This window comes from Lissotriton vulgaris, chromosome 7 (assembly GCF_964263255.1).
Source record: "Lissotriton vulgaris chromosome 7, aLisVul1.2, whole genome shotgun sequence".
Classification (NCBI taxonomy): Eukaryota; Metazoa; Chordata; class Amphibia; order Caudata; family Salamandridae; genus Lissotriton; species Lissotriton vulgaris.
Window position 1 is genome coordinate 1,065,889,879 of NC_141695.1, and position 26,042 is coordinate 1,065,915,920.

At 46.3% G+C, this 26,042-nt stretch overlaps 1 protein-coding gene across 2 annotated transcripts in view; it reads left to right on the forward strand.

Moving 5' to 3' along the window:
* Positions 1–3,723: 3,723 nt before the first annotated feature.
* SMAD5 (SMAD family member 5) overlaps positions 3,724–26,042 on the forward strand; it is a 100,118-nt gene continuing 77,799 nt past the window's right edge. The window contains exons 1-2 of one of the 2 annotated variants that reach the window (XM_086931519.1): positions 3,724–3,853; positions 4,725–5,321. In XM_086931519.1, coding sequence (XP_086787645.1) covers positions 4,919–5,321 — 403 coding nt within the window. In that variant the 5' untranslated portion in view covers positions 3,724–3,853; positions 4,725–4,918. Of the gene's footprint in view, positions 4,022–4,724; positions 5,322–26,042 lie in introns of both variants that reach the window. The other variant, XM_086931520.1, reaches the window with a different exon arrangement.

Below are 26,042 nucleotides of genomic sequence, written 5' to 3' on the forward strand. Positions count from 1 at the left end.
CCCTAGTATATAATAGGGCAGGGGGATTAAAACTACCTCTTACAACGCGCCACAGGGCGCGTTTGCACACTGGTGAAGGGAGGGGGGTAGCTGAGCTGATGTGTGCAAACACGCCCAGTGGCCGTTTTAATTTGGGGGATAAAGTCCCCTTGAATCCTGAGTGTCCCTTGGGGACAACTAGCCCATCAAGTATCTCTAGTTAGCACCACAGAGCTGCGTTGCAGGGAAAATGGCCATGGCCTGCACCACCTCTCTGCAAAGCAGACAAGTGGTGCTTACTGGAAGCACCTCGTGGACTAGTTGGCCCCCATGGGCCCTCAGGATTGAAGGGGAATTATTTCCCCAACTTAAAATGCGCCATAGGGTGTTTTTGCACACATCACCTCAGGCCCCGTCCCCTCCCTTCCCCACTGTGTAAACACGACCTGTGGCCATTAAGTTGGGAGATTAACTCCCCTTGAATCCTGAGGGTCCCATGGTGCAAATTAGCCCACTAGGTACGTCCAGTAAGCACCATTGCAGAGAGGTGTAAAAAGGGGCACGGCCTGCACCTCCTCTTTGCAACGCAGCAGCCCTCCCTGGAAGCACCTGGTGAGCTAGTTGGCCTCCAGGGTCCCTCAGGATTGAAGGGGAATTATTTCCCCAAATTAAAACGCCCCACAGGGCGTGTTTGCACACGTCACCTCAGGCCCCGTCCCCTCCCTTTCCCACTGTGTAAACGCGCCATGTGCCGTTCTAAGTTGAGAGACTAAGTCCCCTTGAATCCTAAGGGTCCCTAGGGTCAAACTAGTCCACTAGTTACCTCCAGTAAGCGCGACAGAGCTGCGTTTAAGAGAGGTGTAAAAAGGGGCCTGGCCTCTGAACACCTGTCTGCAACGCAGCTCCCTGGCGCATACTGCAGATACCTGTTGAGCTTGTTGCCCCTCAGGGACCCTCAGTATTGAAAGAGAATTAATTCCCCAACCTAAAATACGCCACGGGCGCGTTTGTACAGTGGTGAAGGAAGGGGCCGTGGCCTGAGGCGACATGTCTGCAAACACGCCCTCTGGCGCGTTTTAGGTTAGAAAATTAATTCCTCATCCTGTGGGTCCCTGGGGGCCAACTAGCCCACGAGGTACCTCTAGTATGCGCCAGGCGGCTGCGTTGCAGAGAGGTGTTCAGAGGCCATGCCCCTTTTTACAAACCTCTTATTCTTTTTTTGGAGGGAAGCTGCGTTGCCCCCCTCCTCTAGCCACTTACGTCCCTGGGAACCCCATCCCCCGGGGGCCAGGCTTTCTATAAAAACAAATTCTTTTTTGTGATTTTGGGGGGGGGGGGGGGCCCTCCCGGGCCACTTCTAGCCCCGGGGACCCCATCCCCCGGGGTGGCCCTCTCCGTTGGAGACTGTGGGGGGTCCCCAATCCCCCCACGGTCCCACCGGCTCCTCGCGTCCCTCAGGGGCCGGCATTGCTTTTCCACATGGAGAGCTGCTAACATGCAGCTCCCAGGGTGGAAAAGCAATTTGATTTGAATTTTGAAAGAGAGAGCAGGTTTCCTGCTGTCTCTCTCAAAATTCAAACCAAGTTTGCTATGGCAGGGCGGGAGCCGGGACACCGTAGGAGCTGGCCCTGGGGGGTGGCGGTCCCCAGGGCCATCACTGGCTCCGGGGGGGTGTGGGCCACGGCCCCCCTCCTGCCTTTTTCCAAGCCCCAGGGGATGGTGGTCCCTTGGGCTGGGGGGTCCGACACGGAACCTCCAATATAAATATTTAGAGCCCCGGGAAGGTGGTGGTCCCCAGGGTGTGTGGGGGCTTGAGGGTATTTTTTCATTAAAAAAGCCCCAGGTGGTGGCGGCCCGGGGGGGGCACTGTGCCCCCCCAGCATGTCAATCAAGACGAGCTCGGGGTGGCGGTCCCTGGGGGGCCTTAGAGGCCCCCCAACATTAAACTAGTAACCCCCAGGGGTGGCGTTCCCCGGGGCTGCGGGGGTCGTGTGCCCCCTGCAATTATTCATACTTTGCCCCGGGGGTGGCGGTCCCCGAGGCAGTGTGGAGGGGATTGGGCCCCCCACAATAAAATCCCCCCACTTTATTTTCAACATGCCCACTGGACTTGGCCCCCCACGGCTAATTAGCATTGAAGTGCGGGAGCCCGCGCTTCATTTTTATTTATCGGCAGGATCCACGCACACTGTGCAGATTGTGCCAATTTTGGGGGCCCTGGGGGTCCTTGTGAGACCCCCTAAGCAGGCCAAGGGGGTCAGGGTGTTTCTACCCCGCCCCCTTTTTGCATTTTTCGAGGGTTTTTTCTGCTTTCTTGTGCCTCGGTTCTACCAAGGCACAAGATGGCTGCCAACACTTCCTGGTTTGGAGTGTTAACAGCCAATTAGCATACAGCTCGTGCTCGACAGGGTACGCGGATCCTGCGCGGCCATAGATATATATGTGATTTTCATTTTGATTTTCTCAGGAACTAGTAAACGTATTTACACCATTTAACCAAAAGGCACGACTCTGAACCAAGCTCTACCTTTCTGCCAAATTTGGTGTAATTCCGTTCAGCAGTTCGGGCTGTAGCTGCGACTAAAGGTTCCTATGGGAAATTGCATGGGGGAAACACATTTTGGGACCCCCCTTTTTTCTCGGCCCCCCGCTTCACTAATCACCCGAGACTTTCAGGATCGGACCAGAGCGGGTCATAAGGTTTGAAAATTTTGCGAAGATTCGTCAACTGGCGCCAAAGTTATTCCAAATAGAATGTTGCGGATTTCCTATGGATAATAGGTCCTAACTATAACTACCCACTGGCAACCGCCAGTAGGTAATATATATATATATATATATATTAGCATTTCTGATATCAGATCCTGCAGCAACACATTTGCAAGTCCCATACATAACAACAGACTTGATTCAGGCCTAAATAGAAGTCAATAGGGGAAATACATTCTCCAGATTTTTTTTTAAACCTCCCATTTTCCTCTTTGGCATGTATTTATTTTATTTTATGAATTTTTTATATAGCGCAGACTTTACTCGAAGGTGTCAGAGCACTTCACATTAGGAACAGTAATGATACATAAGGAGAAAATTACAAGTGAGCATGTTACAAAAGCAAACGTCACCTTACCTGAGGCAATAGTGACAATTGTGCATGTATCAAGAGCAAACAAAATACAAGAGTTAGCAAACGATACATTTGCAATCTGAATACTTGGCAGATCTGAATGGAATACGTGAAAGATGATTTTCATGAGGCGGAATTGCTCTAATTTTTCAAGTGGAACGAGTATTTGGTAGTCTTAGACCTCGCACCAGCCCCTCTTCCGCCCGCGTGCCCGCCCCCACCCCTAAAAATTATTACGTGTTCGGTTAAGGGTCCCGGGGGGACACAGCGACATAAATCACGTATATTTTTTTTTTCCAAAAGGTCGATGGGCGGAGGGAGATCAGACGCTGAAACAGGCTCCGCACATTCGACACCTAATCCGATAGACGATATGGCCAGAGAAAGACCACGAATAGTGTAAAGTAAAGACGGCTCCGATGGAGGGTAGACAAACGGAAGACTCTCCACTCGCCTTGGGACGCCGCCTACTCTAAACAGTACTACGACAGGACTGTCCAGACCGGACCGGACCGGACGCCTCCTGGGGTGACAGACATTGCCGCATCGGACGTGATTGAATCACTCACCAGCCAATCAGTGCAGCGACGACGTAACGTCCGTGATGTAAACTTCCCTACGCCATCCAATCAGCACCTCCCTCAAGCCAGCGGCGAGACGGCGGGGAAGATACGTCAACTTCTGCCCTGCGCCCCCACCTACAGCCTGTTTAGTACTGGGGAGTTGTCGAGTAACGCCGGGAGACAAGAAGTAAAGTAACTCAGTGTTCTTTTACAAATATCCAGAAAAGACTTTGGGACTATAAACGCAATCTTCTATCCCATGTGTTTTATACAATCCCTCCCTCACGACGATCCAGTGCAAATACTGGTTTCGAGCTCTTTCTTGCTCGGGGTATTTACTCCTGCGGCAATCAAAGTAATTATGCTCCTGCCATTTTGCTCCTAGCCCGTTGTCCTATCGTTGCTTCTCACTCTAGTTTATATATGCAAGCCTTTCTCAGCAGTGCCACGCTTTCTGTATACCCATAGCCTACAGTACATTGAAGTGCTTTATGCACGGAACTTAAGCGAATGCATACTCTAACCAGACAAACTATTGTTGCAGTAAAAATGAAACAGAAAACTGCCATAAAAGTCTGTTGTAATTATTGTTGATCAGGAACATTTTTTTGTTATTTGCTATAAATCTATTTTGGGGGGGGCGGGGGTGACGGTAAAGTTGAATTAAATGAAAGATACGAGAAGTTGAGATGCAAATAAGTATTTTGTGTTGCATGCAGTATTTAACATTTTTAAAGATTATTTCCAAAAATGTGATGTTTATTAATAGCATTTCTTAATCTAAAATGTTGTCTTGCAAATAATTTATAACGTTGATATCCTTATCAAATTATGGAATTTAAGGTAGTTGTGATTAAAACTGCTTTTGCAATAACCCTCTATTTGATTATGGTGTTTAGTTAAATCCTTCATAATTTCGAAAGGGTGTATTGATTTTAAAACTTCTATATACGTTAGTGCTAGTTGAATTTTGTTGAGAAGGATTCTTAAATTCACATCTCGTCCTGAGCACCTCTGCATTAACATTACTAACTTATGTAATTTCCTATTTTTTGCAGGAGAACATTCTGATGCAGTTGAATTACGCTTCTCTGTCTCTTGTAGACAAAACAGTTTAATGAAAATTACGTCACACGTTTTAAGTTAATTGGAGTGTCTTGGGAAATACTGCTTACTCATTGTTTAACAGCTGCAAACCTTTCTGGCACTTCTGTTTTAATTTTAAGGAAGATTTTGTGGATATTCTTGTCTAATGACGTCAATGGCAAGCTTGTTTTCATTTACTAGCCCAGCTGTGAAACGTTTGCTGGGATGGAAGCAAGGTGACGAAGAAGAGAAATGGGCAGAAAGGGCTGTTGATGCTTTAGTTAAAAAGTTGAAAAAAAAGAAGGGCGCCATGGAAGACTTGGAGAAGGCTTTGAGCTGTCCTGGACAGCCAAGCAAATGTGTTACAATTCCTCGTTCCTTAGATGGTCGACTTCAAGTGTCTCACAGAAAAGGCTTACCACATGTTATTTACTGCCGTGTTTGGCGTTGGCCGGACTTGCAAAGTCATCACGAACTCAAGCCATTGGAGTTTTGTGAATATCCCTTTGGATCAAAGCAGAAGGACGTGTGTATTAATCCATACCATTACAAAAGGGTCGAGAGTCCAGGTTTGTGTATAACTTAGACACCATTTTGTGCTCCTTATTTTTTATTTGGGTGGCTCTATACGGCACTCAGTTTTCAGAGTTTAATTTTATTGTCCAGTTATTGGCTTCACATAGGTAATATGCTTAGGGGTTAGTTTGCCTAGATTTAAATGTCACTGTAAAACCTGTAAATATGTTGCCACTTATTTTTCACTGGACTATTTTAAATGTATGTTCTTTTAAACATTTGGGGAATACCTCCAATTATGTGTTAAATGCTTACCCTGAAAATAACTGGAGTTCAAGAGACTCATGTAAGCAGTAGGTGTAATTGCTTTTCCTTTTATTCTGTCTAATTGAGTCCTCCTCTAGAACCTTACCCCCGACTGCATGGCCATGTTAAAACAATTTGACAGTTTTTTCTTTTAGAATCATGTGACCTCGTTGTCCTCTAACCTACCTCCTATTCTTGCTCTAGGCTCCTCAATTGAGTAGCCCAGTTCAATGTTTAATTTTTCTGGAGATTACATGAAAACTCATAGGGGCAGATTTACAATAAGTGGCGCATCCCTGCATATTAGCAGGGTTGCGCCACTTATTGTGCGCCTTGCCTCCGCCACCATGGTTGCGCCGCATTTACAATGCGGCGCACCATGGGGCAAAAACGGCACAGATGCGTCACGCATCTGTGCCGTAAAAGTGACGCATTGCTGGAGTTGCGTCGCAAGCACGACGCAGCTCCAGCAATGCTCTAGGGGGGCTTATTCTTACAATGCTGCGTCAATCCTTACGCCTGCTACAAGCAGGCGCAGGGTTTTGACGCAGCATGGGCCCCAAAGTGACTGAGTGAAATCTTGTAGATTTCACTCAGCCACTTTTAGGAGGCGTTCCTGCGCCGGAACGCCCCCCCCCCTGCGCCAGAACGCCTCCTTCTGACGCAGGGCTTTACAACGTGACGCATCTCCCAGATGCATCATGTTGTAAATATCCCGCACCATGGCGCATCTTTTGCGCTGCTGCTGCGTCACAAAAGTGACGCAACGGCAGCGTAAAAGAGGCGCAAGGGGCTTGTGAATCTGCCCCCTTGTTTTCTTTTTCTGCTTTCCCTACTTCTTGATACGCGTTACAGTTGTTTACCTTGCCATTTTAAATTTCTCACAAAGTGACCCATTGAGATTGGCAACGTTAGAATAATTATTGACTGCCAGGCTACTTCTCAGAAACACTCTTTAAAAAAAAAAAAAATTATTCTTTTTTCGCCATACTTTTACATTTTAACTATAAAAGAACAAACAATGTGAAACTATAGCATTAAGATAAATGCATGTCTGCTCTTTTAAAGTGCTTTTATGGTTAGGATTGCCTACTTTGTTTCTGAGAGTTCTGCACCACTTTACTTATATTTTTAATATATTCGAATGTAAGACATATGTTTAGGGGAGAGAGAAGGGTAGATTACAAATTTGATGAGGATATCTTATCTGGAATCCTAGTATTACAGTTATGCAAAACTTCCTTCTATTTAGACACCATCTTCACATTTCTAACTTTAGAGCAGAAATATCATGGAAACGGGCATCCAGCTCTGTGCTTTTTCAGCGTTTCGTCCTAAATGTTTTCAGACTACTGTGAATTGTTTTGACTGTACAGCAACAAATGATCAAACTAAAAGCAAATTAGCAGCAGTATAATGCCAACCTAATTTCTTAGTAGCTGCGGTCATTACCCATCCTTTTTGTCCATGACCTTGATAAGTATGTGAAAGAAATAATTAGCATTTTATTTCCGCTTAAAATAATTAAATATAAACACGAGAAATGAAATACATAAATAAGCATTGGCAAAGTCATTACATCTGGTTGTAATGTAGTTTGCAAATTCATGCATATACAAATGCAGATGTGTGTATGCCTGTGCTTGTATGCATTTGCTTAAAATATATATCACAGCCATTACTTGGCAAAGTGACATTTGGATTTATCATTTCACATAGAAAGATGAATCAGAGCTATATTGAAGGCTTCCTTGCCTTGAAATGTAAGTTGGATGGCTAGGGAGCCTTCATAACATTCCTCCTTTTGGTTATGTGACAGAAAGAAATGCAGGACTACACATTTTTGCAGGAATACATTTGCGTGCATTTTCTGGATGGAAATGAGCTTACACATTGCTGCTCTTTTAATAATGAGGCCGTTTGCAAGGTTGAAAATCAGGCATAATGCTTGTTCTTCATTTGTTTGCTTCAACAATATATGCATAAAGTCTTTGTTTACGAATTCTGCAAACATATGGCTGCCCCTTCCATACAGAGGTCTAGCCAGAAGAAAAGTTTTCTCCAACATAGAAACCTTCAACAATTTAATGAACACTGGACATCTGTCTCATTGTTGGTTCCCAAAACACTGTTACAAGAGAAGAGCATAGTGAAAAAGAGGCTAATAAAAAAACAACTGTCCACTAAAGTCTTACACTGAGAGCACACAGTGCCTTTAAGACTGCATCCTGGCCCAGGTCTCAAAGGGCATAGCTTGGGTCACTTAGTTTTTCTTTTCACTTTCCAATGTGAGGATCCCATACCACTGGGCTCGACCCGTGTTACTTTGGATTTTCCTGTCATAATTTCTTTCAAGCAGCATTAGCGGCCGGCACGGATCGGGAGAGGCGATGCGGGGAGGGGTGGGAAAGTAAAAAACCAAAAAAAAAACCACTTACCTTCTTGCTGCTTTCGGCGCTCCCCACATCTTTGCAGTCTCTCCTCCCTGTTGCCAGAACAGGAAGCAGTCAAGCTTCCTCCCCTAAGCCAATCACAACGCTGCAGTGCGGCGTTGTGATTGGTCTGAGCACCATGGTGTGGCGCTCAGCCACGGAATTGCGGCCTGGGCATGTTCTCCACACAGGCTGTAATGCAGCCTGCATGGAGAACAAGCAAAGTGTGCACGACTCATTGACTGGCCAAAGAGGGCTGGCCAAAAAGTCATGTCCACTCGGAGTGAACAAACCACTCCTGCCCTGCTCTCTGAGCACAGCAGCCCAGCCTGCTCCTCAAACTGTGCATCAGGAACAAATGCATGAAAACCCTGAGTTATTATCATTGTATGTCTTCTTTCTTTCACTGCTTTGCAGCAGTGGGGCGATGCTCCGCCGCCTTAGCTGAGAAGCCCCACTGTCAAGCGCAAAAACAACAGTTGATGGACAGAATGCAGAACAATGTCATACATTCACCCCAGTACCCAGATCTGGGCCTAAATCCATCGTTTTTTTGCTCACCAGGCCATTCCAGTTTGAACCCAGCCATATGCAAATCAGTCTTGACCCTGTGCCCCATGGGAACAGTCCAGCCCGAACTGACAAGCCAGGTCCTCCCTGGACTGGAAACAAGCATCCTAGGACCGGTTTCGGGCTTTCAGCCCTCATCAGCCAGCATAGCTTGATTCCAGTGGCATGGAGAGCACAGGATCACGTCTGAGCATACCCGTCCCACTCGGGGTGACAAATTTGAAAACAACAGTTGATGGACAGAATGCAGAACACTGTCATACATTCACCCCAGTACACAGATCTGGGCCTAAATCCATCGATTTTTTTTTTTTTTTTTTTTTTTTTTTGCTCACCATGCTATTCCAATTTGAACCCAGCCATATGCAAATCAGTCTTGACCCTGTGCCCCATTGGAACAGTCCAGCCTGAACTGCCAAGCCTGGTCCTCCCTGGACTGAAAACAAGCATCCTAGGACCGGTTTCGGGCTTTCAGCCCTCATCAGCAAGGATAGCTTGATTCCAGTGGCATGGAGAGCACTGGACTCACGACTGAGCATACTCGTCCCACTCGGGGTTACAATTGCAAAAACAACAGTTGATGGACAGAATGCAGAACTGTCAAGCAGCACCAGTCTACATTTTGAAATGCTGGTTTGGTTTTCCACTATTGTACTTTTTTAAATTCGGAAGTATCCTGCATTCTTCCTGTCATAAATGCCTTCACTATTTACGAAATGCCATTTGTGCAGCATGAAGATGTCTGAAAAAGACCTCATGGCCGTGGTATGCTTGTTTGGTGTATCTTCACTCCGTAGATCAAGCACTATTTGACAGAAAATGTACTAGTGAGGAAGGTAAATGTAGGCAAGAGTGCAAAAGAACATTCCAGGACTCCCTTAAGACGTTTCTGCTATGGCCATCCGGCAGAAATAAAGGCTTGAGGGAGTATATGTGTAACCGGCGGGACAGGGATAGGCAGGATACGTGTTTTTGTTACACCGCTAGGTTTTATTTGTTGCAAAAGAAAGTCTGTACAGGTTTTTCGTGGTACTGCTCTCCTGGGGGAACGGCTTCTTTCTCGGCGGCTCTTGGTGATTACCCCTTCTTCCCGTCTTCTTGTTAGAGTCCGTCTTCTCGGTACGCCTTCTGGCTCCGTCTTGCCCTCTGCACCGCCGGTATGGAAAACAAGAGAGGTATGTATCAGGATAGCTACTTTCTATACTAGTGCAAATCAGGGGGGGGAAGTGAGGACAACCCAGTGCTCGAATCACGCTAGGGAGGGTGAGGGATGTGAACTCCGTGATCTTTAACAAAAAGGGGTTCAGGGATGGCTTTTGCGCTTTACTTTCCTCCCCACCCAACCCGCTATACGTGCACGCACCTCTGTGAGCCACACCCCTCCAGGGGAGCGGCTGGGCGGCTCGTGGGATCGGTGGCCTCCTGGCTTCTGTGTATCGCCAGCTCTCCGTCCGACCTCCGCCTCTGCTCTCTCTCGATCCTCCTCCTCCTCCCCGAGATTGGCTTCGGATGTTTGCGCCTTCACTGCTACCGAGGGTTCTCGCCTCTCCTCTCCGGATGCCGACAACTCTCGCCGCTCTTCTCGGATTCTCCGTACTTCTCTCCGCTCCTCCTCCGTGCTCGATGCGTCTCGCCTCTCTTCTTCCGATAGCGAAGTCTCCAGCACCTCGTCCTCTTCCCACGTTTCGTCGCTGTCTTCCCTCTTGCTCCACGCCGCACCTCTCCCTCTGCTGACCGCTCCTCCGGCGTATAGACACACCTGTACCTGCTCTCCTTCGTCCTTTAAGGCGGAGTCGGACCCCGCCTCCGCAATCCTGCCGTCCCAGTTAAAGGGGCCGATGTCTGTATCCTCCTCGTCACAGCTGTAACGTTCCTCGTACCTGTTCCATGAGGGAAGCGGTGGGGGCTGTTAAAACAAGAGGGAGGGGTCACAGGTTACAGTCTTACCTGGGGGCACCAGGGGTACCCCCTTACAATATGCCTCTGCCTCAGCTTTTGTTTTGAGCAATATAGAACCACCACTGCAAGATATGAAAGAGAAATGAAGGCTCAGCTGTTGCACAACATTGAAAGATCTGTTACCATACTCACTGTCTATGACAGCGTCGAGGCAGGTGATACCAAAGGTGAATTTTTTTACCTCGTTGTGAAAATAGATGTCACAGTACATGACGTCAGTAATAATACTCTCATGACACTTATTTTCAAAAAATTCAGTGTTGAGCAACATGTCTTCAAACATTGTAATGCTGAGAGAGAAATCTATCACACCAGTTCCTATTTGCCTTGTTACTCTAAAAAGAGTAGTTGGGAGGAAAGGGTAAGAATATCAAACTACTACATAAAGCACTCCTTGCATGATGAAAGTAACCCTGCCACCTTTGTAGACACATTAAAATAAGAAGCTGTTGCTGCAAGAAATTCTGGAGAAGAGGTCAGTGCAAGTTCCAAGGCATGCTACATCAGATGTGCCTTCCACGCTACCACAGGCATACTTTAAAAGGGACACAGATAGTGTACTCCATGCAGAACAATATCCTAGAACTCCACTAGGCGTACCTCAAAGTCATGTAAAAGGCCATGCGCAATGGCTGTTCACCCTGAAATATCAATGTCACTGTTTCTTGTAGCATCAGAGCCTACATAGAGTATGTCCATTGACAACAGTATCATTTGCAGTCCTGGTGAATCTACAGCCATTAATGCGTTGAGAGGCCGACAGGCATTGTCACATGAGTTATTTACTTCTGAAAGGTTGTAGGGCTCATGCAAATTAAGCCACTTAAGATCTGTGACTGAATGAATGAAAAACCCTGTTAGTCTAACAAGGTGTCTTGATGCCCTGAAAGGCTGACAAATCAAAGGACCTATAGAAGCTAGTGAGCAGAAAATAAAAGTTTGAGTTGAGTATTTAACTGAAAGTAAGATGATTGGTCATACATTTAAGAAACAGTGGTGTAAAGATGACTCCACACATGTATTTGCAAGTTCATTCGTTTATTGTGTTTCCAACACACCAGAAAGGGTCGGTCAGGAGCACCTCAAATCGATATCATCTCTGAACAGCCACTAGTGCACATTCTGTCATCATTCCAGAACGTCCAGCTGGTGACAATGACCAACTGGGTGAACACTGGGTAGGGTGTCCCAAATAGGACTTGGGTTGATTCAATACCTAACACATCTTCCCCCTTTATAAACTAAAAGCACGCACCAGCTCCACGGACAAACTAACTTATATATGTGCGTATATATATATATATATATATGTATATATGTATGTGTGTGTGTATATATATATATATATATATACACTAAGCAGTCCTGTAACAAAATATGGATTCAATTCAGTTGCATCATACCTTACAAATAGATAACCTTCCAGCTATAGTGCTACTCACAAATATGATCTTGTAATTTTTTTGTTTGACTACAGGATAACCCACTCTGCTCATTTTACAGCTATAAGTGGTATTTCCGTGGTTTGCAGTAGTGATTTCTCCTCTGTCCGGTTCCTCCTGTGTCTGATGACCCAGGTTGTTGAGCAGATCATAATCATTCTCTAACCACCCTTCACAATTCCGTCTTAAACCACCTTCCATCCTCTTTACCTGAAAAATGGCATTTATATCTATTTGCTTGCACACTGAGATAAAAGACAAATGCCATACCTTTCTATTACTCTTTAATACTGATTTGCAATACATTTTCTCAACTGTAGGGGGTTGTGAGAACTTGCTTTGATTATTTCTAATGTGCCCACTTCTTTTTACTTGTGCTAAATCCCTAATGTTTATTTGTACAACCTTGCTGTTAAGCCTAAAGTCGATGTTTTTTACACACCATGTGCTTTCCCTAAATTTTCTTCTAATCACTTCACTTGACTAATACAACCTTCTGGCTGCTTCCAACCAACTAATGTTATCCTTAGAGATCGGGGTTCTGCCCCTCACAAGATCAAAGGGACTTAAACCAATTCAATCGCATGGAATGATTCTGTAAGCCCACACAGTTTAGTAATTCTCTCCCCCTGTTATTACTAGCTAATTGAATGATTCCCTTGATCATACGGTTGAACTGCTCAACTGTTCCGTTCCCAGCTGGACGATACACAGACGTAGTCTTGTGTACAATACCATTTCTTCTTAGGTATGCTTTGAAACACTTGGATGTACATTGAGGCCCATCATCACTCGAAATACTCTTGGGCTACCTTTCGCTCATAAAAAGTTTGTCAAAATATTTTATGATGCTACAAGTGTCCGCTTTGTGCACTACTTCTGTTTCTGGCCACTTGGAAAAGTGATCAGTTAAAACAATCGCATACCTGTTAATCTCGTTTACTAATAGGCCTCAATATATCTACACCAACATTTTCCCAAGGCATACTCTGACAAGCAATGAGGTGTAGATGTGGTCTGAGTGTAAGTTGCGTTTTGTCAGAATTTTCACATTGTATGCATACTCTGACCTTCCTTTCTATTTCCCTATCAACTCCTGGCCACCAGTATCCATTTTACACTCTGCTGTTCGTCTTGTCAATTCCTAAATTTTCTTGACATATTTCTAGAATCTTGGTTCTCAATTTATCAGGAGAAATGACTTATCCAGTTCTTAATATTAAGCCTCCTTCAAAAGAATTAATTTCTCACCTCCCAAAAGGGCAGCAATTCTTTCGGAATTATCTTCTTTGCTGGCTATCCCCCTGACATCATGCTGTAAACATTTGCAAGTAACGCATCCCGTTAAATCATCCATTCATCACTTGATACGCCTTGAAATTCCCCTGAGATATTTGCCACACAAAAGTCTTCTACCATGTCCTCCAACACCTCACTCAATAGTAATGGCATGCGACTCAGAAAATACTCCACCACATTCTTTGCATTAGGTACAGGTTGTACATTGTAATTGTAATCGAGAATCCAGGTTGAAATGCAGGCTAATCTAGGAGAAGCTGCATAAAGTCCTTTGATGGTTAGGACTTTTGTCAGGGGTTTGTGGTCACCACTCAACATAATTTGATTTCCACAGATGTACTGTCTGAAGTGTTCTAAACCCCAAACACATGCAAGTGCTTCCAGCTCAATAACTGAATACTCTACCCCCATAGTGGTCAAAGAATTGTACGCAAACTCAATTGAGCCTTCCTTGCCAGAATTATTCTTTTGGGTGAGTACTGGATTTATACCTCTACCACTGGCATCAGTGGTGACTATACTATGTAGTTCGGGGTCATAACCTTGCAATGGATTTGCCCTGCAAATGTCTTCCTAAAGAGATAGAAATGCTTCCCGACATTTACTTGACCATTCAAACGTATTTCGTAATTTAAGAAGTTGTCTCGTTTCATACGTTTTAGTGGAAAAGTCTATAACAAATTTGGAATAAAATTCCACAAGACCTAAGAATGCACATATCTCATACTTGTTTTGTTTGCAGTGGTGCATTCTTGATAGCAGTCAACTATTCTTTCCTAGGGTTAATACCATCACCTGTAACAAGATGTCCTAAATACGTGACTTCCTTGCATGCAAACTTGCATTAACTGTGTTCTGCAATTAGACATCTGTTCTCTAGGATACTGAAAACTTGAAAAACTTATGTTCTTCTTCAGTTTTACCCATTACTAGGATATCATTCTGGTAAATCAACAGGTTCTCAATATCTTTAAAAATCGCATGCATCAGCCTCTGAACCATAGCCACTGCAGAGGCCAACCCAATGGGCACCCTTTTAAACCTGTAGCACCCAAGGAGTGTAATAAATTTGGTGAGATTTTTGCTCTCTGGATATAAAGAAACCTGATGATAAGCAGATTCAAGGTCAATAGTAGAAAACCAATTAATTCCCTTTGTGAGAGCTAGCATTTTATTGATGCATGGTAAAGGAAATTGATGGGTAAGAATATTTCTATTAAGATGGCGAAGATCTATGAATAGCCTTAACTTGCCATTGGCCCTCTTGGCCACTACCAGGGGTGCCACTCACTCCGCGGACTCCACCTGGTCTATGATTTCTTCCCTTTGTTAATTTTCCAGCTGCATTCTGACCCCCTTTTTCAAAGAAAATGGGGTGTTCCTAACTTTATGTAGATGGGGTTTGGCATCTTCATACACATACATCCTATGACTGAAACCTTTCAGTTTCTCTATATTCACTGTAAATGCCATAGGAAATTCGTTTAATACAGATTTTTAAAATTCTTCCTCAGACTGAACCATTAGTACAGGTTCTGTACTATTGGGGTTCAAAGTGATATCCAGTTTACCGCAGTGCATCCAACCCAATACAGATGGCCTATGACCGAGACATACAGTTTACCCTCAGCTTCTCTGCTCTTGAACTGGAATTTTAATTTCCTATACCCAACAATGTCTATGGGTTCTTGTGGTGATGGCCAAATATATAACTCTTGGACTTTATTATGATAAGTGGCAACCCTGCGACCTCAGCCACAGCCTCCTAGTAGACAGCTTGTTCTTCATACCCCCGGCGCTCGCCTTGGAACACTGGTCGCGGTGACATTCTAAGTGATGTCACCGCGAGCAGCTCCATCACACGCGGAGTCGCCGGGGGGGAATGCAGGCGGAAGATACCACACATCCCCCTCCCCTGCGGAAAGAACACAAGAAATATAACAATACAACAAATCCCGCAAAATGTTACATCATGACATATTGATCAAAGTGTCTGGGGGTCTGGTCACTCTCCTGCTGGGCCTGACACTGGGGTGGGGGGATGGCAACAGTATCTTAGTGTTGGGCCTTTTGTTCCTCTCCGCATCATTCTCCCCCTCGCTGTTTGAGTCTTGCCCGGGTGGGTGAAACCTCACTACTCTCCCCAGATTCCAGATCTTCCCCTCTTGGGTCTTCACAGCGTTTTTGAACAATTTTGTGATCTTGGTTGGACTACTGGACCCTGACCAGCTAGCTCTCCCAGTTGGGGTTCTGATCTTGATGCTGTCCCCTACTTTGAATCCGGCCTCTCGTGTAGATTTCAACTGGTCGTATCTTTCCTTCCTTTTTGCCATTGCTCCCTCTTGTCTCTCTTGGCTTTTCACTTCTTTTGAGTGGGTTGACCATCCCTTGTGCCACCCCATCCACCCCGGGGATAGCTTGGTGTTGGGTATCCTTGCGCGGAGCAACTCGAATGGCGTGACACCCGTCGTTTGGTGTGGTGTGAACCTGTACGCTTCTACCCGCCTCCATGCTTCTTCTTTCCAGCTTAAGCCACTGGCCTTGGCCAACTGTATGCTCTCCTTGAGGGTTTTGTTAAAACGCTCGACCATGCCATTCGTTTCGGGGTGATACAGAGCGCAACGTTTGTGACTGATGCTCCTCTCTCCAAGGAGTCTTCCATTTCCTTAGAACACAACTGCACCCCATTATAGAATGCTGCTGGGTAGCCCTTCCCTGATGAACACCTCTTCCAAAAATCCAATGACTGTCTTAGTAGTGACTTCACTTACTAACTTTATTTCAGGCCACCTAGAATGCATATCCATGAGTACTAGGATGTACGGCGTGCGCAGCTCTCCAGATAAAGGACCCACGATGTCCAATGCTAACTCCTCCCAGGGTCCTGACGGTGGCGGCCTGCATACCATCGGGGGTGTAATTTGCTTCAAGACCTTGTCACTGTTGCTGCAGGGAATGCAGTCTCTAATCTTCCTTTCTGTGGCAAGGTCCATGCTTGGCCACCAATAGCTCTCCCTGAGTCTCTGTTTAGTCTTGGTGAGGCCCATATGTCCTTCGTGGGCTATCTCGACCAGGTTGTCTCTGACCGACGTGGGTGGCACTAGTCTCGTCCCCCTGAACAGGCACTCGTCTACTATGGACAGTTCATCCTTGACAACCCAGTATGGTCGCAGATTTCCCTCCTGTTTATCTTCGTGTGTCCACCTGTTTTTTACTCTTTTGCACACCTCTTCCAAGACCTCATCTTCCTTCAATGCATTCTTCCATGTTTCCTCTCCTAGTGCCCTCTGGATGGCGCAGACATTCTCCATCTGTAGTTCATCCGCTTCATCATCCACCTTCTCTTGGCTCTCCCTCACTTCATTCTCATTTACCAGTCTTGACAGACAGTCTGCTGCGAAATTTCGCGCTCCCGGGACGTACTCGACACCGAAGCTGTACTCTTGGTGTCCGACCACCCACCGCCTGATCCTACTGGAGATGGCATCCAGGCCTTTTTTGCTGAATACTTCCATCAGTGGCTTGTGGTCGGTACGAAGAGTGAACTGTGTGCCCCACAGGAAGTCTCTGAATTTCCCTAATGCCCATGATACTGCCAGGGCCTCCTTTTCAATCACCGAGTAGTTGTTTTCGGACTTCTGGAGTGACCTTGAGGCGAAGGCTATCGTTTCCTCTCCGTCCTTGCCTACTTGGGTGAGGACTGCTCCCAGTCCCTTAGCGCTTGCGTCGGTGGTGACCACAGTCGCCCGGTTGGGTATGTACGACTTCAGGCTGGGGGCCTCTGCAAGTGCCCTTTTTACGTCTTCAAATTCCCTCTGACACTCCTGACTCCAGTTGAACTCTGTCTCTTTCTTTAGCAGCAGTCTGATGGCGTAAGTCCTTCCTGCCAGGTTCTTTATAAATTTTCCATAGAACTCCAACATTCCCATCATCGACTTGATTTCGTCCTTACTCGTCGGAGGCGCTAGATTAACGATGGTGTTTTGTAGTTCAACTTTGGGACATATTCCTTCAGCTGTCACCTTGTGTCCCAAGAAATCCAGTTCAGCGCAGCCAAACACACACTTGTCCTTTTTCACCGTTAGACCTTGTGACCTGAACCTTCCCAGTACTCGCCTCAGCCTCTCATCATGCTCCTCATGGTTCTTTGCAAAGATGAGTACATCGTCCTGGTAGCACATGACACCTGGGATGCCTTTCAAAATGTTCCCCATGAGTCTCTGAAATACGGCGGCCGCCGAGACTAACCCGAAGGGCATCCTCTTGAACTTGTACGCGCCCATAGGTGTCACAAATGCTGTGAGTTCCTGTGACTCTTCGTGCAGCTTTATCTGGAAGTAGGCCGAGGTGAGGTCGAGAGTGGAAAACACCTTGGCCCCCTCAAGCATGCTCATCATTTGAGTGATGTTGGGCAGGGGGAATCTATCAACCACGACCTCCTTGTTCAATGGCCTCAGGTCGATGCAGAGCCGAACCGACCCATCCTTCTTCTTCGCGTCCACGATGGGTGCTAGCCATTCTGTCGCCTCAACTGGTTCGATGACTCCAGCCTTACACAATTTCTCTAATTCAGATTTGACCTCTTCTTGGATGGCTATGGGAAGCTTCCTGACTTTGGCCACAACTGGCTTTGCGTTCTCTCTAAGTTTTATCTTGTGACAGTAGTTTTTCAAGCATCCCAGCTCCTCTCTGAACACTTCTTTGAACTCAGTCACTATGTTGGTCTTTTGCTCCTGTATCTCCTGTATCAGGATCTGGGGATTACTATTGGGATTGAGGTAGACCCCTAACTCCTTCTGAGCTTGCCACCCCAAGATGTTATCCCCGACAGTGGACACATACACTTTGGACACAGTTGTCCTGTTTTTGTATTCGATTTTTCCTAGGAAATAACCTTTCATAGAGATGGGGCGACCAGCATACCCCCCAGGTCTCAGGTCCATACTTTTCAATACTATCTTCCCCTTGGACACACAAGTGAATTCTTTTGCATTGAGAATGGTTATCCTAGAACAGGAATCAAACAAAGCATCTAACTCAGTGCTCCCCACTTTTATTATGTCTTTAGGGCTGCTGACCTGACTCTCATCGACTTGTGCTCCTATTTCTTCGCATGTGGCGTCAACAAGACTTTGGATCTGTAACTCTTTCACCTGCACTACAATTTTGTCACATACTTCGTTAGTCCTGTCTCTACTCTGTCTTTCAGGTCCTAGCCCATTCTTGCAATACTGCTTGAAGTGACCTTTCTTGCCGCACTTATTACATGTAAACCTGAGGGCGGGACACTCTTTGTCATTAGCAAGATGCCCCTGCTTGCCACACCTGTAGCAGGTGCCCTTGAATGTTCCTCCCAACTTGCTCACCCTCTGCTCTCTACCCGCCACCTTCTGACCTTTTGATCACTGACACAGCCTCACACTCGGTCACTACTTCACTGACATTGGGTTTATCTTTGCTTCTTTTCTCCCCGGTGTCTTGCTTTATTTCCTTGACACACTGTATCATGTGCTCAACCTGTTTAGCTATAATGAGAACCTCCCTCAAAGGTGGGTCATCCTTCAGCCACAACTCTTCTCGCACACGCTCCATCCTGCAAGCCAATACAAACTGATCCCTGATCCTTTCCTCACTTGCCCCACCAAACTTGCACGTAGCTGCTAGTTTCCTCAATTCAGAGACAAAATCTTCAATAGATTCCCCCTCCTTCTGTGTCCTCCTCCCAAAGTGGTACCTCTCCATAATTGTGCTAGTCTTGGGGAGATAGTGTAAGTCCAATTTCTTTAAACTTACTTCTAACTCATTGAGACCACTTGCTTCTTGTGTCCCTAACTCTGGGAGGTGGTCTAAAACTTCTTCTCCTTCCGCACCCAAGTAATACGCTAACAATGCTACCTTCCTTTCCAGGCCAAGGTTAGGCCCACACACAGTGGCGTAATTCAAAAACACTTTTTTCCACTTTTTCCATTGTATAGTGGGATCACCTGGGTTAGTCAGGAAAAAGGGTGGAGGGGTCTCACTCTGCATAGTGCAAAGTCACCGTGTGATGTACAACCAGGGAACCCCAAAAAACAATGTATATATGTCACTAACAGTGTAAATTCTGAGCAGGGTGCTATTTTCAGACACTGAATGAATTAAAATTGCATATAACACATTTTCATACAATTCTACCTTTGCATTTTGGGAGCATATAACACCTTAGTGGGGACAGTGGTGGGTACGCCTGTCAAAGCTGATCTCAGGTTTGTGTACTAGAGGATAACATTCCACATAAATGAATTGCACAGTCCACCCCCAGACTGTAGGGAACCCAAAGAACAAAATCGACAGATTTGGCTCCTAGTCTTGTAAATGCGGCCAGTCCCCTTAGTTCAGACTGCTAACGGCTTGATTCACATTGTGCGGGGAGTGAGGATTAAAGGAGCCTTTCCCCTGTACACAATTCTAGGCGGGGTGGAAACAATAGATTCCCTTGGAAGTCGGGGGGGGGGGGGCGCCTGACAATAAAAACACAGTGTTACTTTTCCCTTATACACCCTTATGCATGAAGACGTGAAGATGAAAACGCCAGCCGTTGCAGGGTCGGAGGTGGTGGCAAACGCTTAACTGTCACGCACACAGAATCAACCAAAACCCACACTGCAGGCCTTCCGGCTATTCTATGCGTGTTCCCTTTAAGTCACGTTCTGAGTGAAGTGACAAAGTGCGAAAAGCCACGATGCGTAAGATGCGCTTCTGTGACAGACTGTCACGAACCTGCACCAGTCTCCTACGTGGGTGAAGTCCCTTTGCGCCGGCCTCTACTTTGTTCAAGATGCAGACACAGGCCGGCTGGAGAGAAGGGGAATGTTATTCAGCCACTACAACAGTAGGCCTCGCTCGTTCTCCTGGTCCGTCGGAATACACACCAGGCTTGAAGTAACTCGCGCGATCTCCACAGCGCGACTGAAAGCGGCAACCTTTCCTGCTTGGTCGGAGAGGGACGGGCAGTTAGGTTTCTTCTGTCCCGCTGTCGCACCTTCAAATGCTCCTCACACGCACTTCTAAGTGCTTCCGATCACAGCCCGCCAAAGTATGTGCAGTAATAGTACTTCTTTCCTCCCGTGGCAGACAAAGCAAAGCGGTCACTGGGGAATGAGCATCACGCCCCACGAAACAGCTGACGGAGGTTACTATTCTCCCAAAGGCGGCAACAGGCAACTCTTAAAGGATGAGAACACAGCCGTTCCTTCTGCGACTTCACCTCTTCAAGCCAGTCAGCACGGGATCGCAAAGGCACCCCCACCAAATTCTCTTTAAAAGGTTTATTCATTCATGCACGAGAGTGTATAATCCTCTCATTTTCATTCTACATCTCCCGGTCTCGGTACCTAGCTTCACAGATCACTTCTGACGGGGAAGTTTTCTTCCGTCCGACCAGCACTTACTTGACAGGATGTAAGGCTGCTACGCTTTATTTCCTTGTCCACACGACTCCGCTCAGTTCTTTTATATGCGATTCCTGCACAGCTTCGTCTGCTTCTGGGTCGCGGAATTCTTCCTCCTTCTATCCTCAGCTGGAGTTCCGGTACATGTCAGCGTGTTGAGGTCGCAGGCGTTAGTTTCCCTCGTCGCCAGTGTGGTGATGGCCAAATAAGGTACGATACGCCATGTAAATATAACTCTTGGACTTTATTATGATAAGTGGCAACCCTGCGACCTCAGCCACAGCCTCGTAGTAGACAGCTTGTTCTTCATACCCCCGGCGCTCGCCTTGGAACACTGGTCGCGGTGACATTCTAAGTGATGTCACCGCGAGAGCTCCATCACACGCGGAGTCGCCGGGGGGGGAATGCAGGCGGAAGATACCACAGTTCTCCTGTGATTGCTTTGATAGAGCTATCAGACTGATCCATCTCACTTCCTAAAGCTTGCCTAATTTCTCCTCCCACACATCTTTATTAACAATTTTGTGAGGAGAGCCTGAATCCGCAACAATGGAAATGTTTACCCTACCAACTAACATTTCACATATGGGTTTGTTCTTCTTTCCTTTCTCATCATGATCATTTAGCAACACTCAGACATCTTCTACATTAAGCACACACATTTTCAACTCATCATCTTCCGACGTGCTAGTGTGACATCCATCATCTTGTTTCACTATCTTGACCATACTTCCCGACTTCTTCTGGCACACTTTTTGGAAGTGTCCTACAGTTCCTCATTTGGAACGCTTCTATTTAGACGCTTGGCATTTTTGATCATTTTCCAAATGATTTGCACTTCGACATCTATAACATCTTCTCTTCACAAACCCTTTGACGTTTTTACCACCTGCATCCACTTTGTCTGGACCTTTTTTTTTTTTTTTTGCAAGAAACAGCCGTTTTAGATCCACTTATTTGAACCACTGCATCATCTTTGCTCTGTTTTCCAATAACGCTGCCTTTGCACATCTTCCTGTCAGTTCTGCTCTTTTGACCATCTATGACGTCTTGCAGATGACTTTCTCCCTTAGCCCACAGATTGTCTTAGATGCTCGGATTGGATGCTTGCATTACTATTTCATCTCTTAATAAGATCGTCGTGCAGGTTTCCAAAACGACAAGTGAGAGCAATGTTTTTAATGCAGATACATAACCATCCCTTGGCATCTTTTCTGTGGTAAAATTTGTAGCGATCCACTGCAACACACACAATAAGCTTGTAGTACTTACTTCGATCCTCCAGGGCATTGGTGTAAACCTCTCCTTGGCCAGCCGTTCTTTGTTTCTTATTTGTCAAGTTATACACTTTTAACTCACCTGGGCCTAAACAATGTAATAGAATTTTCACTTTCTTATCTGCAGTAAAATCCTCATCATCAAATGTGGATATGTAATTAATGAAGTATTCTTGCCATTCCTCCCATTTTAGTGCCGGTTTACCTAAAGCAGGTAGGAAAGCTTGTAGGAAAGCATAGACTGTCTACTGAGACAGTGAAAATCAATATGGTGGCATGCACATTACGTAGTATTTCTGTATTGATACTTTTGTGGTCTGTGCACCCAAAGCGGCACTTAAAGATGGCGGCAATGCGTAACTAATGCAGAATGATGCTGCAATGTGGTGACAGTTGAAGGAGAAGCCGTTGGAGCGGTTCAACAGTCACTTCGATTTTCCACAGTAAAGTAATGCTTCATACCCCAAACATAAAGTTATTTACTTCACACAATATTTCACTCAAAGTCTCACAGTGTACGGTATTTGCCCGTTGTGCTTAAATCTTTTGTTGGAAGGAAGTCTGATAGATGGTGGCACATTAGAATCTAGCACAAGGTTGCACGATGACTAGTCCTTTTTTTATTTATTTTTATTATATTTTTATTTTATATACCCAAGAACCAATGTACAATAATCCATTACAATTCATAAATATATGTATCGCATCTTTAAAAACGAATTCTCGAAACTTATATACTAAAATACAATGACAGCGAGCCAATAATAATACTTAACGTATTTAAGAATTCATACGACCTTAAAATCCATTAAAAGGCAATGCAAGAATCAGTTGTTACCAAACTTTACAAAAGGAGCATACATTCAATAAATTACTAAAACATGATTACTTCCTAGGGTTGTTACTTATGGTTCGAATACTGTAAAAAATAAACAGATCAGCATCACCCCACTTCCACTCTTCTGCTGGTAACTAGATGCTGCATATTCTCTCTCCAACACGCTAATCAATCAATCAATCAAAGCATTTGTATAGCGCACTACTCACCCGGAGGGTCTCAAGGCGCTAGGGGAGGGGGGTCCGCTACTGCTCGAACAGCCAGGTCTTGAGCTGCTTCCTGAAGGCGAGGTGGTCCTGGGTCAGGCGGAGGTGGGTCGGGAGGGAGTTCCAGGTCTTGGCGGCGAGGTAGGAGAAGGACCTTCCCCCTGTGGTGGCTTTACGGATGCGGGGGACGGCGGCGAGGGCGTGGCCGGTCGATCGAAGCTGGCGTTTGGGAGCGTAGAAGTTGAGGCGGCTGTTGTGGTATCCTGGGCCCTGGTTGTGCAGGGCTTTGTGTGCGTGGGTGAGGAGACGGAAGGTGATTCTCTTGTTGACCGGGAGTCAGTGCAGGTCTCTCAGGTGTCCGGAGATGTGGTTGCGCCGGGGGATGTCCAGGATGAGTCGTACTGAGGCGTTCTGGATCCGCTGGAGTCTCTCCTGGAGTTTGGCGGTGGTTCCGGCGTAGAGGGAATTGCCGTAGTCCAGTCGGCTGGTGACGAGGGCCTGGGTGACTGTCTTCCTGGTTTCAGTGGGGATCCACCGGAAGATCTTGCGTAGCATGCGTAGGATGTTGAAGCACGACGAGGAGACGGCGTTGACTTGTCTGATCATGGAGAGGGGGGAGTCCAGGATGAAGCCCAGGTTGCGTGCGTGGTCTGTTGGTTTGGGTGCGCTGCCTAGGGCGGGGGCCACCAGGAGTCGTCCCAGGCGGAGGGTGAGGATCCCAGGATGAGGACTTCCGTCTTGTCCGAGTTTAGTTTCAGGCGGCTGTTCTTCATCCAATTGGTTACCTCTTTCATCCCTTCGTGTAGGTTGGCTCTGGCGGTGGCCGGGTCGTGGTGAGGGAAAGGATCAGCTGGGTGTCGGCGGCGTAGGAGATGATGTTGAGGTTGTGCTGGCGTGCGATGGCTGCGAGGGGACTCATGTAGACGTTGAAGAGGGTTGGGCTGAGCGAGGAGCCTTGAGGGACGCCGCAGATGACTTCGGTGGCTTCTGATCTGAACGGGGGGAGGCGGACTCTGTGTCCTTGCGGCGAGGAAGGAGGTGATCCACTTCAGTGCCTTCTCCTGGATTCCGACGTTGCTGAGGCGCTGTACCAGGTTACGGTGGCAGACCGAGTCGAAGGCCGCGGAGAGGTCTAGGAGGATGAGGGCCGCTGTTTCTCCGTTGTCGAGCAGGGCTCGGATGTCATTGGTTGCTGCGTATCAGGGCGGTCTCGGTACTGTGGTTGGCCCGGAAGCCGGACTGCGAGAGGTCGAGGGATCCGTTAGTCTCGAGGAAGGCGGCCAGCTGCTTGTTGACGGTCTTCTCGATGACTTTTGCGGGGAACGGGAGCAGCGATATGGGTCGGTAGTTCTTGAGGTCGGTGGGGTCGGCTGATTGCTTTTTTAGTAGGGCGCTGAGTTCGGCGTGCTTCCAGCTCTCCGGGAAGGTAGCAGTGTTGAAGGAGGTGTTGATGATGTGCCGCAGGTGGGGTGCGATGACAGCGTCGGCCTTGTTGAAGACGTGGTGAGGGCAAGGGTCGGTCGGAGATCCGGAGTGGATGGAGTTCATTGTGTGGATGGTGTCTGCGGTGCTGGGGTGCCCAGATTGTCAACCCCAGCTTCCTCGCCTCCCTTCCCCGTCTTGAATATAATGTAGATGACTAGTCCAATGTGTTGGCGATCGCCGCCAATTCTGAGATGACTCCACACATGTAGTTGCAAGTTCATGTATTTATTATGTTTCCAATACACTAGAGAGGAGAGTTGGTCAGGAGCCCCTCAAAATGATATCCTCTCTTAACAGCCACCAGTGCACGTTCATTCAACATTCCAGAACGTCCAGCTGGTGACAACAACCAGCAGGTGAACCCTGGTAACAGTGTCCCAAATAGGACCTAGATTGTTGTCAATACCTAACAAGTGGTAGAGAATTCCTTTATAAGCAAAAAATGTAAAGGAATGGCTAACCGGGTGAGCCTTTTTCATGTCTTGGACTCCTAGATGATTTTTTATTTTATTTTTATTTATAAAGTTTTGTATAGCGCGAACAAGACCCAGGAGGGTATCGGAGCTCTTCACAGTTGAGGTAGGTAGGATAACAAAGTGTGACAAGAGAAAACATTACAAATAGGTTCAAGATAAACGTTACCATTAGGTTCAAGACGAGAGCATGACAACAACCTCATTCAGAACATTTGAGAACAAGACCGGACAGATCCAATAATAGAGAGAAATAGGCAATGTACACAGTGCCAGTAGTTGCCTGCCAATCCTATTAAACACCGGATTACACAAAAGTAAAAGATAGCGATCAAGCAATGGGAGAGTGACATTCCATAAATAACATACAAAGTTGTGGAGTGTCCTGTGCACACTGTTAAACCCAGAAGTGCAACTGTGAACTGGACAGTCATAGCATCAGAAAAGAATGCAGTGTTGAGGCAGCTGAACCAGGACTTTAAAGGCAGTAATTTAAGCATTAGGATTGTTTTCATTTCTTTTTTGAAGGAAGCTGTGGATGAGATTTGATGAACTTCCAGTGGAAGAGAATTCCAAACCTTCGGAGCCATGCCCAAAAATGAAGCTGCACATAAAGATGTGGGCATTTAATGAATCATGCGGGTAGGAAAAACTACAGTTAGGTTTGCGGAGGGCTAAATGATATACAAAAGGCCTTGAAGATGAACAATTGGCAACTGGAAGCCAGTGAAGATTAGAAAAGTGGGAAAGAATGAGGACTTGTGCCATAGGCCCTAAGATCAATCATGCTGCTGAATTTTAAACTGTCTGCACCTGCTGGATGCAATAAGCAGGCTGGAGTAAGTTACAATAAAAGTGTGTGAGAATGATAGCTTGGATAAAGCTTTTGTGACAACTTGATGCCAAAGTTGAAGGATCTGGAGTACAGTCCATGGGTAGAAGAAACAGGAAAAGGCGACCCAGTTAATTTGCTCTGAAAAAAGGTGATCAAATATTATACTAAGTGTCCTTGTAACCTTGCCAGGAATAACTGAGGAGCCTAGCTTGTTTGGGCTCT